The following is a 19751-nucleotide window of genomic DNA, read 5'->3' on the forward strand; positions in this document are numbered from 1 at the left end:
CTGGAAGTTACATGGAATTAACTGCAACTTGAAAACCAGCATCTGTGGGACACAGCACAGTCTCCCTCACTCTCCTCAAAGAAGGGGCACGGATGCTCATCCAACAGCAATCAGCATGAAAAGACATCACATGACATTGGACCAAAACACTTCCTTTCAAACAGAAATTTACAATTTGCATATTACCCTTTCATTAGTAAAGATTAGTATTTGGTTATTAATATTTGTATATCCATATATGTATGTGTGCAAATGTGCATGACATATATTTTTATACTGAAAGAAAAACTCTAGAAAAATTACATATTTCTTAATCATGACATATTTCATTATTTTAACTTAAATAATTTGTTGTCTTTTTAAATTTTTGAGACAAATATTCAATTTGGGTTTTCTCTGATCTAGATAGTCCTCAATTGACACTTCTACCAAAATCCTGGTACTCTGAGTACATAGGTCAGTCATGCAGCAAACAATAAAAATAGTGACAAAAAAAAAAAAAATTCACAAGAGTTTAAGACATTTCTTTCACAACCTGATTCTTGAGGGAGAAGTCACAGGTGAGAGAATTCAGAGTACCCTTAATAGACAAGGGAGCAGGGAACTCAAGGAGACTGGGAAGGACAGAAAGCAGGAGTGGGTGTGGAAGTGTATGTGTTATCCAGGTGACAAGCAATGGGAGAAGCCAAAGGGGTAGACCGAGGGAGGAGAGGGTGGCCAAGAATCCTAAAGATGAGCTGTGCTGTAGCTAATTCCAAACTCACACAGACCACACTTGATTTGTTGTGGATGTTTGAGAAGAACACAATTGTTCCAAACTTGGAAACACTGGAGGCCCCTGCAAGGTCTAAGATAGGAGGCCACAGGCACAACTGGAGTGTAAATGGGGCTTGTGAGACAACAGGGCAACCTCCACCAAGCTCTTCTCCAATCTTCTAATCTGGCTCCTTCTCCTTTTTCCCTTTCACAGGCCATTGCAGATTTAAACACCCTTTTGTCCTTTACCCAGTCTACCTTACTCCAGCAATGAACCTGCAGAAAGGGTGCTGAGGACATGATGAGCTAGCTAGCTGTTTGCCACAGCTCTGAAGGTAAGGAAGCTGCTTAGAGACCCTTTGGCAGAAAACAGAGAACATTTATATAAAAAAATTCATGGACAGAGAAAAAATGAATGCTTACAAGTCTTAACCTGCCCACAATTCAAGGTGCTTGTGTTAAAGACGGAATCAAATTGAAAACTTGAGCGTATTAATCTTATCTTACACATCATTAAACGTTTTCTCCAACCATGAAAAAAGCAGATCCACTAGACATATGTCCAAACAAGAGCCAGGAGAGAAGAAGGACTCACCTTTTCATTGTCTTCAGGCTTCTCGCTCTGCCCATCCCCATATACTTGGGCGTACAGCCTCCAGATTTCCCCGTCATTTGTCACTCTCGAAGTTACTCTGCCAAATAACTCCTGCAGCTTTCCTTTGAGGCCAGTTGCGACATCTCCATTGCGATCAGTCATCCCATCAATCACTGCCCTCACTAGGATGTTAAGGACCTTTAAAAAATGCACAGAAGAAACTGGTAAGCTAGAAACAACCAAACAATAATAAAAAACAAAGGCACCCATCATCATCATCATCATCAAACCACATGAGACCTGCTAGAAGATCATCCTTACACTTTCCTTTTTTAAATATGTTTTTATTTATTTCAGAGAGAAGGGAGAGGGAGAGAGAAAAACATTGATGAGAGAGAAACATCGATCAGCTGCCTGTGCACACCCCCTCCTGGGGATCAAGCCCACAATCAGGGCATCTGCCCTGACCTGGAATCGAACCTGCAACCTCCTGGTACATGGGACAATGCTCAATCAGCCAAGCCACACTGGTTGGGCTCATCCTTACAATTATAAAAAATAAAAAGTCAAGCCATCATGAGTTACTCTGCAGAACTACATGCTGACTAACCTCTCTGGTGTCCCTTTTCAGGCCTCCCAGGGGGCTCTTCTTTCCCAGGGCACTGTGCTCAGTGCTCTTTTCTCCTCATCCTGAGTTCCCTCTGAATGACCTGACCCACACCTGTGGCTTCACATATTTTACCACGTCTACTCTGACAGTGTCGGCATAGCTCCAGCCCAGCTCCTCTCCGGAGCTCCATGATGGTGGGCCTCATACCTTCCAGCGTGGCCTGTCAATGTCTCACACTCCCTCTCTGTGAAACACAGACCCCATCTCTCTTCCTTAACCAGGTCCTGACTCCTCCCAAGAGCTGAACAATAAACTGCTAATGCATGTGCATTAGGCATACAGAGTATCCAGGAAGCATCTCTTGTCCTTCTAACTTCCCCAGGTCCGTTCACCACTTGTCCACTTCTTGGCTATCTTGCTTTCATTTCTTTACACATTCTATCCCAGATGCTATGGGTGGGGACAGATGGGCTGAGCCCCAAAGCAGGTTACATATCTGTCATATCTATATTAGACAATGTGTCTCAAGGCAGCTTCTTAGAAGCATAGAAAGTGCCTCCTCAATCATCGACTGCTGTAATGGGGAATCCACTAAAGAATCAGCTTGACCTTGCCCACGGGCCAACAGCACTGGCAACACCAGGAGCTTGAAAACACTGAAACAAACTCTCGCCAGGGCACTGACCCAGCTTCTATTGATCATCTTCCAGTTTCAGTGCAGGAAGCACTACATGGATGGCTTTCAGATCACAGCCTGCCCCTATGAAGATGTGACCTCCAGCTCCCAACTCCCTGGTCAGTCATTCTTTCCTTACACGCAGAGATTTTAAATATCCAATCTCTCCTTAATGAATTATGGCATTGTGTCAGGATTAAAAATGTTTCCTCCACCCCTGAGCTTAAAAAAATATTTACCACACTTTCTTTTAGTGCTTTTATCATTTTACTTTTTCATTAATGATGATAATGACGATGATGACAGCATAGCAACACTTAAACAACACTTGTGCCAGGCCCTTTATATACATTATGTCATATAATCCTCACAACAACCCTGTGAGGCAGGTACTATTATCATCCCCATTTCATGAAACTAAAGAACAAAGTGTTGAGGTAACTCGCCCAAGTTTTAGCTCATAAATGGCAGGGGTAGGCAATAAGCCCAGGCTGTCTAACCCCGGAATCTATGCTCTTACCTACATAATCCTTTTTCTCAAGGCATTTCAATTTAAATATTAATCCATTTGCATTTATTTTGGTTTAAGGAGTGATGCAGAGCTTCAATTTTTGGTCCCAAATACTTGGCCAACTATTCCAATACATATTGAATACTCCAACTTTATCCCACAGATTTAAATGCCATCCTTATTATACACTAAATTCTCACACTTACTTGAGTCTGTTCCTGAATCCTTTATTCTATCGCATTTAGCATTTCATTCCTGTAGCAGATGTTAACTCTTTATATAACAAGGATATTGTTAGATTTTTATCTTCCTCTTTATTACAAATATTTTAAGCACATATTTTTTAAGGAAGTCATAAAAATTCCTTTAAACTTTCTTCTTTTGTTTCAAGGTTTAGAAAACTTGGTAAGTATCACTTCTATTTCTAATTCCTATTCCGAATTTTTCTATGAGATGAAAAATATTTAGCATATATTTAGTCCATTTGAAATTCATTTGGTATATCATAAAATACTCTAAGTTTATTTTTTGAGTCGGGATTCTTAGAGGGATTTCATTGTTATCATATAAAGAGCCCTGTACTCTGTCGAATGACTGGTTCCACATAATGACTTCTGCATCCCTAACTGCATCTCTAATTCATTTCAGTGACAGAGAACTTTTGTTCCGCTCTCTGTCCCAAGCCTACGTCTCACCTCCATAGCCCACGCTTGGAGGATGAAGCAAGCAGGCAGTAATCGCAGGAAACCACCACCAGCCCCTGCAGAGAGCTGACATTTTCTCACGTGGAGGAGAAGCGATTCTCATATCAATGCTGAAGAGTCTCCACTAAAAGAAGCGCAACTAAATCCTTCGCCAACACAAACCTTGAAGTCCTTGGCCAGTCTCACCAAAATCTTGGCCGAAAGCACATGGTGTTGGCCTTTGAACCTGGAGGCCTTCAAAGCAGGAAGGAATGGGTTGCCTCCGGTACAGTTACAAAAGCTCCTAGAAGGGCTCGAGGCCAGGCACAGAGTGACTACCGCCTCCCCAGCTTGGCCACCACCCTGCTCCACTTGGCGCTCTCCAAAGAACTGCCCGTTTCCTGGCCTGATAACCCTGACCCTGCTCCCCACACCGTGGTTACCAGAGCGCAATAGGCAGTTAGACACTTTCTTTTTCACTTCTTCAGGGGGAAAAAGTCTTAGCGTGTGGGAAAAGACACACACAGGCTTTAGGGTAAACAGACCAGACGCCAGACTCTGAGGCTCGGCTTTCCTACCTGTTAACTGTGAGACGTCGGCCTGATTGTTCACCCTGCTGAGCCTCAGACACGGCGCCAGTTAAGTGGAGATCATCCTATTCCACAGAGAGTATTTGTGTACACATGTTCCTCTGTCCCCTTTTCTTTCAGGTAACTCAGCCACCACTTGTTTCAGGGGTTCAGTTTGGTTGGCAAGCCGCCCCACCCACATCTACACCACCTCCCTCCTTCCCCAAAGAAAAAGCCACACAAAGGACATCTATATAAAAGAAGACATACGTATGTATTTACATGACACTCAAGATTCTGTTTATATGACATTTGAGAAAGAGCAAAGTTGAACTGTGGTGACAGAAATCAGAAACTGTGGTGGCTGAGGGGAGGGCGGGGCTCAGCTGGCTGGAAGGGGCATGCGAGAACGTCTGTGGACAACATCCCTATCTGCTTTGGGAAGTGGCTGCATAAGAATATGCCCTGGTCAAAACACACCAAACGTTCACTCAAGATCTGTACATCTTATTACATATAAATCTAACACCAATTTGAAAAAAATACTTTGTCAGACATAGTTCACATGCACATTAGTATGATGGGGAAATGTGCTTTTTAACATAAATTTCTCACAGACTTCAAGTCAACACAAGTAGAAAACGAGCATTTGTGGTGCCGGTCATGTGACTGGTCAAGTTGTAAAACCTCCCTGGGTCACCAGTCATCTACTGCAAAATGAGAAATATCAGTATCCTTCTCAAATACTGTAGTTCTAAAAGGTTACCCATGCAAGTTCCAGGACGTAGTAAGCACTCAGTATGTGTTAATCTCCTTCCCTTCTATTTGTAAAAAGCAAATGGGGTATAATAATGCAATATTTAAATTCTTTTCCCCAAGTGCCAAGTTATCAAAGGAGAAAGAAGAGAATGGAAAGGAGGATAAAAGGGGGTAGGGAGAGAAAAAAGGGGGAAAAAGAACAAATCGCCATTACAATTACTCTGAGGAAAGAAGCATAAATAAATATAAGGACTACAAGGATATTCATGGTATTATTTACATTAGCAGAAAATTGAAAACCTGAATAGGAACTAATTATACAGTTACTTGAAATTAGTTTTATGATAAATTAATAAAAATATGTATAATCTAGATATGAATATAGATATCAACTATTATAGAAAAACATTTCTGAGCTATGCTAATTTATGCATCAGTCAAAATTAAGACAGAGAAAAAAGTCATTACAAATAGTGGAGGGGAAAAGAATAATCCGTAGCTAATTTACCCTACATCTGTATTAAAATTAGTGTGGATTTACACACACACACACAAAAATTAAAACAAAAATAATCGCATCTATAAAGAAGTAGAAAAAGAATAGATTAAAAATAATCTTAAAGCAAATTAAAATAGAATGGGGTCAGGTAATGTCAAACATAATAATATCAGAGTTTTTTTTTGAAAGACACCTGTTGCTGAACTTAGAGTCAAATTAAGTTAATTTTTTTTAGCCAAGATAAAAATATTCCAGACAATCTACCAATCGTCAGTGACTAGTTGTCATCAAGTATGATGACAGAAATATGCAACGAAGCTAAATATGGCTGAGCCCATACCTAGCCATCAAGGCTTTCCCTCAATGATGACTTACCCACTGTGAAGTGATCCTGCCCACACCCGCAGAGGAGTGCACACTGCCACCAGCGTCCTATCATACTTCTAAAGAGAGCTATTAACAAGGTCTCGTGTAAACTGAAAATGTTCTTGTTTATAATCAAGGAAACAATTTATATCCTTTAATCAAGTATTAATACCAAACACAAACCAAAATAACAAAATATTAATATCCTACCTGAACATCTTTGTATTTGTCTCTTAAGTCCAAGAGCCGGTGATAAGCTTTAATGGCTTCTGAAAACTCCCCAACATCAATGCTAGTGAGAATGTAGTTTTCCCAGATCTGCCAATGTTCATAGTTGCACTTGAGGGCTTCTTGCAAAGTTCTAAAAGCTTTCACTCTATTGAAGGTCCAAGATGAAAGAGAACAATATGAATAACCACAGCTAAACACACCACAGCTGTAAGTGTATTAAGTGTGGATGTGGATTTTCTGTCCGTCCTTAATTATCCATGTAATAAATAGAATGAGAGGCCCAAACCACCTCAAATTTCCCTGCAAATTTTTTAAAATTTTAAAAGAAGCATGAAATCACAAAACAAAAACAGGTAGAAATAAAACAAGCATTTGGAAAGAAGTGTGCCCATGTCATCAGTAATTTCATTTCCTGGCCTCAGAATTTTTGCAATGAAATTCTTTTTTGGTAAATATGGCTTCTTCAGAAGGAACTTCAATTCAGGATTCACTTATCAAAGCCACATGGTAGGACTATTGCATGATGAAGGCTGTATAGGAAGATGGAAAGATTTCCCAAGGGACCGGAAGGGACATAATGTCGAGGGGAAGCGGATGAAACAGAGAAAAGAACTTTAATGAAGAACCTTGTGATGGCAAAAGGACAGAAAGATAGCTTAAAGAGTTGCTGTAAGGCATGATTAGGATTCTTTTGAGAAGAACAGTAATAATTTCCCCCTGAGTCAAAAATCACTCTTGTCTGCAGTAGCAGCAAAGAAAGGAAAGAGTAAAAAGCTAAGAAAGAAAGAATGATTTACCTCTGAACTTAAAATCCCACTTTTACACCAAAACCTATTCATGGAGCTGCATGCAGACAAGAAGCATCAAAAAGAAGTTGAGAAACAATGTTTAAAAACGCCTAAATGCAAAATTATCAGTGTTACTGGAAAAACCAACTGAGATCATTCTACAACTATGGCAGGGATTTCCCTCGACCCTTGCTTTCAATCAAAAGGGTCTCTAGTGAGATTTAACACTATCAGTTGCAATCAAGAACATAATATTATTTTCTGAAGAAAATAGTAGAACAAACAGTCCTTTATTTTTGCAGACTGTCACCCAAGAGCAGCGGAAGCATTTCATGATCTCAGTGCAATGTGGACTTGATGATATCTTTAGAAATATCTTGTGAATCCACAAAGAAAAATTAAATTAAGTTTGAAAATGAGGCCAAAGGAAAATAGAAATGTATCCATCCTTTAATTCGGTCATTCTAGCTCAAGAAACAGCAATCCTGGTCTCTGTCCTTTCCTGGGCTCCCTCTGGCCGGTCAACAAGCCCATCTGGTTGTCCCCTTTATAAACTGGCATCTGCCTCCTCTTTTTCCAGCCTAGTTGTCTCCTCCTGGATTGTTACAACAGCTGTCTCCTAACTGGTTTCCCGCCCACAGTTTCCTCTCTAGTCAGTCTCACACTCCGTCACCAGATAAATCTCCCCAAAAAGCTCTTTCTTCGTGAAATTACCCCACTGAAATCTTGGCATCCAATTTCCAACAGAATAGTCTTAACTTGTTAGTCAGATAATCAGAGCATACTGCAACCTGATCCCAAATGACCTTTCAACCTTATTCTCGCTGTAGATTTCACTGGGGTCCATAGCTGATTCTCTCTCTCTGCCTCTCTCCTCAGGTGTTGTTTTTCACTCCTGTCACTCGGCATTGGATCCAATTCCCCTTGGCCGAATGGCTTTCCTCTGTGTCCTCTACTCATTCTTCAAAGTTTAGCTTGGTTCCAATACTCTCTCAGAAGCGGATCTGAACTCGGGTCGTATACTTACTCTCTTCTGAGATGTCTGGCACAGAATAAGTTTTCTACAAATACCGCCCGCTACATTATAGTCCTCTTTGTATTTCTCACTTTATATTACCTCATACTACCTACATTGTTAATCAATTTTTAATAATATGGCACAATATTTTTACACCTATACTCCCTAAAGACATTGGTTTGTATTTCTATTTCTCAATCATGTCTAGTACACAATCAATAAGAATCTATCAACTGAATTGACCAACTAAAGGCATGCTTGCTTTTCTCATGTAAGGAAGTTTAGGATGTAAAACTTCAATAGCAAGTAAAGATTTCAAATAAGATTTCTTATTTTATTACACATTAAATGTTTTTAAGAATTAAACTACATTTAGAAGTCAAATGCTATAAGGCACAATTCTTCAGTATTCAGTTGAAAAAAATCTCATTCATTTATTTTGGAAGCGAAGTTCGTATTTGTCTGACGTACTTACTTTTGTTTTAATCGGATATAGGAAGTTGATAAATTGTTCCAAGCTTCAGCATTCTGAAATGACAGAGAACCTAGTTATAGAATATTCTCATTTAGGTAAAATAATTGCTACAACCAAAAATATAACATATTTTCCTAGTCCAAAATGTGCTCTTTACAATCACAGTTTCCACTAAGGTATGTTTAAAGGTGTATCAGAAAAATGAAGTAAACTAAATGTAACTTTTATAATTTAGCATGAAAAAGTCACAAAAATAGCCAACAAATTGATATAACTATTAAAGTACTAATTTAGAAATTAGTTAAGATTTTATTTCTATATTTAGATTTATAAAAAAGTGGTACAATTACAATATCATTTATACAATATATATATTTGCTGCAAACCCAAGATATTCAGAATGTTGTTTTTCCTATTTTAAAAGGCCCTACTATTTTTCCATCATCCTTTATCAGATAAAAGAATAAGAGAGTGTGTTCTCCAGTATTATTGCTAAGCATTTCACCAAACACATTTCTCTACCTATTCCTCTATTCAACGACAAAAATAAATTAAAACTTTTATATAAATGTTGATTCTAACAAGAACGATATGAATATTTGTTCCTCTTTGAGACAGGGTAAACAACTGAGATATCTCAACAATCAACCTAGGCTTCTAACCAGAGGCGCAGAAACCACACAACACACAGCAAATTGAGAAGAAGAGATCCAAGTTCAGGGCTGAAAATTTGGCTGGAATTTATAGGGCCAAATACCAGGAAAGAGAGATCTGCACAGAAAATAAGCTCCAGAAATCTCAGCAAGTGTCTCATTGGGTCCCTGGCTGAATACCAAGCTGCACATGTGCAGGGCAAAACTTCTTAAGGCAGAGAACAACTCCAGAAAGCTGTGAGCCGGATGGAATTCTGGAAGTCACACAGTGCTAGCAGTCACTCAAGGTCTAACTAACCAGGTGAGGAATGCTGAGGGCATCGAGCACCCACGGCATTAAGTACTAGCCCAAAAGGCTATATCTTAAGAGAAGGGTGATTGATTGCAACCACAGAATAAAGACAACTCCAGACCCATCCTAGCAACGAGTAAAACCGAACTGATCTGCAAAAGGAAATTAACCAAATGCCAAAATAAAACTCTATCTTCCAATGGAAAACCCAGAAACTCAACAATATAGCATCCACAATAAAAAACTGGTAGACATTCATGCAAATAAGTAGGAAAATTGATCCATAGCCAAAGGAAACATCAGTTAATAGAACTAGACACAGAAATGAAGGAGATGTTGGAATAAGGACACAAGGACTTCAAAGCAGTTGTTATAAACATGATCAAAGATATGAAGAATCATGAACATAGTAAGGGAACATAATTACAAATCTCAGAAACATGAAAACTGCAAAAATCAAATGAAAATTCTTGAACTAAAAAAAATACATTATCAGATGTTTAATTTTTAAGTTGATATATAACACTGTATACCTGTTAAGTATATAGCATAATGATTTAATATATGTAAATATTGTGCAATGATTACCACAATTTTAGTTTATATCCATCATGACACATAGTGTGATAAGTTTAATGAATAAGTCTTAACAACAGTTGGACATAAATATAAGAGCTAAAACAATACAACTTTTAAAAAATATATATTTTATTGATTTTTTACAGAGAGGAAGGGAGAGGGATAGAGAGTTAGAAACATCGATGAGAGAGAAGCATCGATCAGCTGCCTCCTGCACCAACGCCCCCTCCACCAGGGATGTGCCTGCAACCAAGGTACATGCCCCTGACCAGAATTGAACTCAGGATCCCTTAGTCCGCAGGCTGACGCTCTATCCACTGAGCCAAACTGGCCAGGAATAAAACTCTTAGAAGGAAAACCTTTTTGCCCCCCCCATTTTTTTTTTTACAGTGACGAGAACACAACGTGATATCTACGTATCTACCGTTTGAAAAAATGTAAGTGTGAAATACAGCACAATTCATGTGACCCAATGTTATACAGCGGATCTCTAGCACTCATCTTGCATAACTGAAAGTATAGACTGATAGGAATTACTGTTTTGAACTCCAGTACAGTTGGAATAACTTAGTGAATACCCATTTAGAGCTGTAATAAGGAAAGATGAAACAAACTTACGTCGGGTTCTAGAGTCACACAACGCTGAAACGCCTTTGCCGACCCCGCGTAGTCTTCCAAGGCCAAATGGGCACAGCCGAGAGAGAACCACACCCCGAGCTGTAAGACCAAAAGGCAGTCATTCAAACACAGACATTTACAGGATGCAGTGTGAACAGTTAACACACTACCAACCAACACTACTGGAACGAACACAGAGCTATATAATCAATATTTGCCTTACATTTTATAAGGATCATAAATGTATGGAAATTTAGCAAATGGAGATGAATTTTCCAATATAATTTTCAAAGCTAATGACACTGAAAGCGGGTACAGTATCACTGCACATCTTTCGCTGAACAAGACCACACTTTGAGTTAATCAAACTCCAGGAATGCAAGCCCTGAAATTATGTTTGGGATTAATCTAACATTTTTACTGAGCATCAACTATATAAAAAGTATACAAAAATCAGCTGATTCACAGCTGATGAATGAATGTACCACAAACTTAAGGAGAAAAGTTTATGCTTTCATCTTGAAGTAAGACCACAAGTAGTCGCACTGCCTACTCTTACCAAGACTCAAACTGTCCTGGCATGAATCTGCTTAGGCATGGCTGAAAGTAATTTTTAAAAAGCAGGCTCAGAATTTCAGAATGGAAAGCCTGACTTAAGTCAGTAAGATTTGCAAGCACAGAGATTTAGAAAACAGGTAAATTAGGAAGTAGCTATTGAAATTACAAAAGAAATCTTTACTTCGCAGGGTTTCCTTAAAATTCAATAGCCTCTACCAAAGGAAAGATAGAATTGATAAGAATTCAATGAAAGCAGTCAGAAATGCGGCCATTACAGTTGGTTTGCTTTCCTTTCAGATACAGTGGGCACAGCCAGCAGACTGCAGTCCCCTTTCTCGCTGACATCCAGACCAGCCAGGGAGCCAGCAGGTGGATGCGGCTGAGCACCGCAGGGTGGGAAAGGAAGCGAGCTGTTCAGTTACCTGTCTGTCCACAGCTTCCTCGGAGGCAGAGGAGGAGGCTACCCCCATCTCTCCTCCAGGGAATTCCCACAAAACCTGTTCCAAATGGCTAGTTGAGGCCTGAAAGTTCTTAAGCAGGTAAAGATTTTTAGCCAGTAATTAGAGGTAAGGCTTAGAAAGCAAACATCCCTGGGCAGTTTATAACACTTTGCCTTGAATTCCCGAAAGGCTATAAATAACTGCTATCAGGAATTGCGTAGAGAACAGATTTTGTCAGAGGGATCGGTGACAGCTGAGAAAGGGTGGGTGTGTGTTTGGTAGGAGGAGGGAGGAGCAGAAATAACAGGTTGAAACAAAGTTAGTAATTCACTTTTTTTAATCAAGGGATTTCCAGCAACCTAAAAATGAACTCATTACAATTTGCTTTTGTCTGGTTAATTTTGGAATCAAATTTATAGGATGTAATCTATAAAAGTAAAAAAAAAAAGCTCCAAAGCACCAAACCGCATTCACTGAATATGACACAATGTGAGAGAGTCTAAAATTTGATGCTAACTTATAAAACAATAAACCAAACAAGATCTTTAACTTCTAACCAAGTTGAAAGAGTCAAAATCTGTGTATTTATTTCATCAGTTATAAGGTATACTTTCCTTTCAACATTTAACATCTCTGAAATAGATGCATCTCTTTTCTTAACCTTTTAAAAAATTATTTATTGACTTGACAGAAAGGGGGGAAAATACCCATTTGTTGTTCCACTTATTTATGCATTCATTGGTTGATTCCCGTATGTGCATGGCATCTTAATAAGCAATAGCTTGTCATCGAGTTTTATTGGCAGCATTAAAGTGGCACCTAAAATAAATGTGCCTCTTACAGTTGATGGCATCTTATAGCCAATGAATTACGGAAGCAAGTTTATTTTGAATGAGTAATACCCCATTCTGGGACTAAATCAGAATCGATGAGAACTACCCTCAAAGTTCTCAAACAAGGATGCAACCTTCTTGCTTTCTGATTAGCAAAGAATAAACTCTCCACAAAACAATTCCACATGTGTTGTTATTAAAAACAGAAAATGCAAAATCAATATGCAAATAAAGAACTTGATTTTTCAACCCACCCGAAAAGACAAAGAGTACAAATGTCTAAAATTAGCTATTATCTTATAGCTCTCTATCTTACAGCTGGTAATGAAGTTACTATTTAGCTTGAATTTTTTTAAATAAGTCAATGTTTTATAAATCAGGGTCTTAAGATGAAAATAAATTAAATGAAAATCAGGCAGATGGCTTAATACGCATTAAGGTTCTCTTTTTACTCTTGGTCATTTGTGGTGTTGTTTTATTTGCATCAGAAGAAAAGTCCTAAAATCATCAACTGCAATAGATTTTCATCTGGTATTGCTAACATCTATAATAATAAGTGTAATATGCATATTGACTGAACGGCCAAACAGTTGAATGACCATCCTGATGACCTTCCCAGACGAAGCCGGGGCGGGGCTGCGAGGGCCGAGGCAGCTGGGGCTGCGAAGGCTTACTCTTGCACAAATTTCATGCACCGGGCCTCTAGTGTAATTATAATGAGATGACTATTGCACATACCCTATTCTTTAAAATCGTAAAGCGGCTTTAAAATAAAAAACTCTAGGATCTTCCCACTGCTGTGGCTGACCCACTAAACCACAAATAATGTATTCATATCTTGCTTTTCAGTTGAGGGCCTCAGAATTTGGAAGACTAAGGAGATATTTGGTGCCTCTTTTACTTTTTTATTTTAAACTGTTACATAAACTATTATTACCACCCTGCCCCTATACCCATGATTTATGGCAACGCCATCCTTGCTAACGATGAAGGAGGGGAAGGCAGTGAACAGGTGCTGGAAAGCTGAGAAGATCAATGTTTTAAGAACCAGGGCATATCAAGCCCCCTCCCCCCACGCTCTCTTGAGTGTAGGCGGGCAGACAAAGATGAAACAGAAGAACAGATGACCATGTTTGGTTGGAAGGAAGAGCTGAAAGGCAAACCTCTTATCAGAGGGACTGGGCAAGACAGAGGAAGTCATCTGTAGAGGCTCTGGCTGAGGTTCCTGCACAGTTTACTTCAGGGCGAATTGGGAGGGCAAGCCTGACACATGGGGGGGGGGGGGGGGGCAGCGATCGTCTGTACAAGCTGACACTCAGCTTTCTCTCCTGAGCAAACCAATGCAAAACACAAGTAGGCCAACTATTTATTTGAAATGTGATAACATGTATTCTTAAAGGATGATTTTTAATTATTTTAAAAATAATTAACAAAAGAACAGCAATGGTTGGGAATATGGTCTCTTAACTTTCCTCATAAAGTTCCCTAGAGAAACAGTGCAATGGAAAGATGGATGCCTGAGATTCAAGAGATTCTGTGTAACTGTATGACCTTGGCCTTGTCACTTAACCTCCGAGTCTCAGTTCTCCAATTGTTTAATGGAGGTCGGAATAAAAAATTCCAAGGTTCCTTGGGACCCCAGATTCTGAAAACCCAGAGGTGACAGGGTTCAAAGCTGCAATAGTGCCATCTAGTGGCAACACAAGTACACTGGTCATACAAGGAGATTAGAATTAGAATCGCAGGTTTGAGGAGCTAGAGGGGGATCTGTTCAATCAGAGGCCTTAGGAATCCATTCAAAAAGGAAATCGAGGCCTAGAAAGGAAGTAATTTGCCCAAAGCCAAACAATGGGTCCCGGTTCCTGGTGTGAGATTCGTGTGATGAAGAGAGTGACTACAATGCTTACGAGCCCTCGATAATTAAAGTGGGAATTAAAGCGTGCCACTCAGTAGGCTAGGAAATACTAAGCACCGCTACACAATGGGTGGATTAGTTTTATAATTAAAAGGTTAATTTTTTACAAGGGCACTTAAAGCACATCTGCAAAAGGTGCCATCTGTTTACATATTTCAATTTCCTTTCTTACATTTTGAGCCTACTACTCAAAATTCCTTACTCCAAGGTTTCTAAGCAGAATGAATCATCAGTTTCTTCACACACTATTTGCTAATTTTCCTTACAGGACTGACTGACTGAATTTTTCTGATGTCACATATAATAAAGTTTACATGTTTTAATGGAGTCCTAAAGCCAAGCTTCACACTCCTTTCTCTCCTTTATACATCCCTGACACATTCCCATGATCCCACACACAGATCAGTTGTTGAATGTGGTTTGATCAAACAGAAAATGACCCACACTGAATCCAAGAATGATAATCAATGTTCTTTGGTAGTAGCTTTTCCTAAAGTGATGCTGCATACTCATGGTTTTTTGTTTGTTTTTTTTAATGTCTACCACCAACTCTTTTGTAACCAGATTTCTCATTTACTAAGTCCCAAGTTATTTTCCCTAAAAAAAAATCTTAACCTACCAGCTTTTCTCTTTCCCTCTCTCTCTCTCTCTCTCTCTCGCTCTCTCTCTCTCTTCTCTCTCTCTTTCTCTCTCTCTCTAACTCTCTCTTTCTTGCAGTGTCTTCCTTTAAACCAAAAGATCAGAGAAATTTTATGCACGCATTTTTATTTTACTAGACAGGCCATTAATTGTTTAATGCCCTCCTCTTATTCCTGTTCTAGATTTGGTTATTCTGGTTTTTACATTTCCCCCCGCCCAGAGAATGCACAATGTGAACTATTATAGGTGCTGGTCTGTCATGCGCATTTGAGACTCTCCTGTTAGAAAAATATCCCTATTTTTAGGCTGCAGAGAAAGAGGCAACAAAGATTTTTCTACCACCATTACTACCACACTACAAGCAGGATGGGAAAATCCCACTCTGTAACATCTATGACCGAGCACTGAGTGGGATACTTTACATAGCTTAGCTCTCATTTTCCCAGCGGAAAACTGGGATAGGGATTACAACCTCCACTTTACAAATGAGGACACTGGAGCCCAGAAAATGAAGTGACTCGCCTACGTCATAGTCCTTGGGATTACGGGGATTCAGAATCTGGCCCATGGCAGCAGAGCTCCTGCCCTCTTTCCACCTCCCAGTCACAGCCACGGCCCAGATGTTATCCCAGGGCTTGTGTTTCTTGGCAGTTATGCAAGTTAGACCTTAAGAGTTTCATTTTTTATTGCTTACCAATATGAGAGATGAAGAACACAAAGGAAAGAATCTCTTTTTTCTCTACATATTATTCACACATGTTCACTCTGTCTTCTCCAGTGGAATGTAAGCTCCCCTCTCCTTGAGTCTTCCCACCACAACTAATACACATTCACAACAGAAACCATGGAACTCTAGTTCGAATAATACCTTCTTCTTTCCAACATTAAATGAAAGATAAAGTTAATCCCTACAAATCAAGAGAGAATGTTAGCTCCCGGGGTAATTAAAGCCATGGAGTATGATAGCAGTCTGATCTTATGTGAGAATAGGCTGGGAAGAGCTGCCTCAGTTTCTCTAAAATTCCCTGGTCTTGCAGAGACTTACTCCCTGTCATGTGCTGGGTCGTCCCAAAACATTGACTATCTTCCTAAAGTTCCCATGAATCCCTTCCTTGGTTTCCTTCCGTCTCTCTGATCAGAACCCTGGAGTATTCTGTGTGAGTGCTGTTTCACTGGTGCTCTTCCTTCTCCCTTCCTCCACGGCTGGGATGTCCAGAGCTGAGTGCTGGAAGAGAAAACCAACAGTTTTCTGTAAAGAATCCATTCACTTGCATGGCTTCACCTTACTCGGCAGAAAAGCCGGGTCTGGAAGCTGTGTTCTGGCCTCACTATGGGCTTCAGGTTTCTATGTCCAGTGAAGTATCTCTCAGGCAGCTTTCCTTACTAGTAGACACAGCTACACCTCCTCAGAGTCAGCACGCAAAGTCACAGCACCGTCCCATGTACATATGTACTTTCCCTTCCTCTTGAAATCTCTGTATCTATCAACGGGGACATTTCCTTTTTAACAAGAAAACTGAGAAAACTGACATCCTCTTGGAATCTCGGTCCTACCAGCTCAGTGAATACGGCCCAGAAAACGTCCCTTTGCAATGAGGCTTCAACCCGTGCTCCCTTTCCATTCTCACTGCTAAAGCCACTAGTCACTCACCCATGATCTCATTCTTTATTTAAACTTCCTGAGTACTGCTCGTCATATCATCCACTCTCTTATTCAAAACCACAACAGACTCCCACATCCAGAGAGTCAGATAACCCAGAAGAAAGGCATTTTAGGCTCCCCACCATGGAGCTCTGTCCCTATCACTCCCGGCAGGAACGCTCTGCTCTCTGCTGATAGGCTGACGCAGCCTAATTCAGTCCCACTGCCGTGCCCGGTACACAGCAGGCCCTCGATAGCCCGTAGTCAGGCAACCACATGATGTACTGTTCAAGCCGCAATATTCTGAAAGTGAAATGAGACATTAAAAATAATTTAAAATATATGACTTAAAAAAGACTTTATTGGCCAACAAGTTACTGACCAAAAAACTGGTTTTACTATATTAGGGCTCTATAAGATTTGAAAACTATTTTCAAAACTAAAATTAGCCGGGACCGGTTTGGCTCAGTGGATAGAGCGTTGGCCTGCAGACTGAAAGGTCCCGGGTTCAATTCCGGTCAAGGGCATGTACCTTGGTTGCCGGCACATCCCCTGGGGGGGGGGGGGGGTGGTGGTGCAAGAGGCAGCTGGTCGATGTTTCTCTCTCATCGACGTTTCTAACTCTCTGTCCCTCTCAATTCCTCTCTGTGTAAAATCAATAAAATATATTTAAAAATATAAAAAAAAAACTAAAATTATTTTTGAAAAATAAAAATACTGTACATTAAAATTAAAAAATTTTAATGCTGATTACCTGAACATTTAAAACTAACAAAAAGAACATTCATGAAGCTATACATTTGTGTCATCTGCACATTTCTGCAATATATTACAGAATTAATGTTACTTTTTCTTAGGTACTCATACATGCTAATCAGTTCCTTGAACATTCTAATACCATGTCACTGACATGTTTCTGATGAATTTATAAGTGAACGACAGACAGTAATCTCCAAAGCATGAATGCTGTAAATGGTAGGTACATCTAACAAATGGCCATAGAAGCAGAGATGATGCACTTAGATGGCATTTTAATACCCCTTTGATTTCAGAAAGTAGTTATGATGCACAAGAGCCATTCAAACATCACTCTCATTTTGCCTAAATTTTGTTATTAAACCTAATTGCATTGGTTTAAGTGTGAGAAAAGAGGGTGGAATTCCGTTTTTTTTTCTGTTTTCCTTTTATCCCAGGACTTACAGGAGGGAACAGCACATAGAGCTGCCTTCCTCAGAGACAGTTCACACTTGGACCCCAGCTAGGGCAGTCTGCAGTGTCTGCCTCTGCGGTAGTCTGTACAACTGCAGATCAAATGGCTGCACATTCTGGCATGCTCACGGCCTGCCGCAATTGGATCCATATGCCACACTGCAAAACACCCTCACATAACATCTGTTTGTACTGCTTTAAACAATTGTCATTTTCTGTCTCGCTGAGTAATTAATTCAAAATTATATAATGGGACGGGTAAGTCCTGTCACGTCCTGCCTTGCACATTCCCTCACATCCATCCCTTCTTTCCTGCTGCCCTGCCACACTGACGCGGCCGTGCCAGACTGCTGCTAGTTCCCTAGCCCTGCTACCCCGAGCCCCAAAGCCATATTCCCAAATTACCTCCATGCGCACCGCATTCCTTCCTCAAAGACGAAGCCAAACACAAACCAACCCCTCCTTGGCCCCTATCTGCCAAATGAAAAGTCCCATTTAAGACCTTTCGTAATCTGGCTCCAGGCTAGCTTTCCCACTGGAACTGCTCTATTCCCTCTGACTCTAAAAAACCAGCCTGTTCACTCACCCCTCCTCTCCTGCAAGACACACACCCCTTCCTTCTTGTTCTGTGTCTAGGCTTTGTTCAGACTGCTCACCTGCCTGGAAAGCTCCCACCCCTGCCCCTCCCCTGGCCTCTTTAAGTACTATTTGTCCTTCAAAGCCAAGTTCAACATCCTCTCCAATGTCTCCCAGGGGCAGAAATATTCTCTTTGGCTTCTATATAACTAGTGCTTTATAAATAATTCACTTGGTCTTTCTCTGACGCCTTGTGTAATTGGCCGGTTTTATCTGTGTTCATTTCACTAGACTGTACCAGAAGGTACAAACAGAACTATATGGTGATCTGTTGCTACTGCTTTATCTTTTGGTTCAACGCTGTGTGCACAGCAAACAATCAGTATATAATTGACAGAACGATTGGTTAAAAATATTATCTATTCAGTCAAATATTTATTGACTATCCAGTATGTGATAGACTGTTACAGCACTACAGAAATAAATTAAAACTTACAGATAAGAACTTCTGCCTTCATGGGACTTGCTGCAGGTGGAGGATACACATAATTTTTTATGTAAGCTATAATATTAGAAGGTTCTAAGTGCCATGAAGAAAAACAAAGCAGGGAAGGAAATTAAGGAGTGTCAGGGGGAGATGATTTGAAATAGAATCATCGTGGAAGGCCTCTCTGAGAAAAGTCATTTGATCAAAGACCTGAATGAGGCTACGGAGCAAGGTATACAGATGCCCAGAAGAACATTCCAGGCAAAGGAAGAACAATGCTATATCTGTGAGGCAGGGATGTGCCTAAAATATTCAAGGGAGTACCAAGAGGCTTTTCCCAGCCACCTGATTTGGAAGATACTTACCATTCAGATGAGGAAAGTAAGCATCATAAAAAATGTACTTCTGATATTTTTTCTATGTAAAAGACATGCTCTGAGTTTACTATGTTCTAAAATGGCCATTTGTGCATACTCACGTACACAGGAGCATTATTCACAAAAGTCAAGAGGTTGAAGCAACTCAAGTAACTGTCCGTTGACAGACGAATGGAAAAACAAATGTGGTACATACACACATACAATGGAATTCGGCCTTAAAAAGGAAGGAAATTCTGACACATGTTACAACATGGATGATTCTTGAGGATAAATATAGTCTATGACTCCACTTATACGAGGTACTTAAGAGTAGTCAAATTCAGAGGCAGAAAGCAGAATGGTTGTCAGCAACTAGAGGGGCAGGTGGATAGGAAGTCATTGCTTTGCAAGATAA

General features: G+C 40.0%; 1 protein-coding gene across 1 annotated transcript in view; it reads right to left on the reverse strand.

Annotated features, from left to right (window-relative positions):
* The window catches only part of TTC27 (tetratricopeptide repeat domain 27), an 83577-nt gene that overhangs the window by 3435 nt on the left and 60391 nt on the right, over positions 1–19751 (reverse strand). Inside the window, exons 14-17 of the mRNA XM_084900661.1 lie at positions 10679–10777; positions 8537–8589; positions 6235–6400; positions 1352–1549 (exon numbers count right to left, since the gene is read on the reverse strand). Of these exons, the coding sequence (XP_084756787.1) occupies positions 1352–1549; positions 6235–6400; positions 8537–8589; positions 10679–10777 (516 nt within the window). The remainder of the gene's footprint in view (positions 1–1351; positions 1550–6234; positions 6401–8536; positions 8590–10678; positions 10778–19751) is intronic.

The sequence above is a fragment of the Pipistrellus hanaki genome, assembly GCF_964339955.1.
Source record: "Pipistrellus hanaki genome assembly, chromosome: 12".
NCBI classification, from domain to species: Eukaryota; Metazoa; Chordata; class Mammalia; order Chiroptera; family Vespertilionidae; genus Pipistrellus; species Pipistrellus hanaki.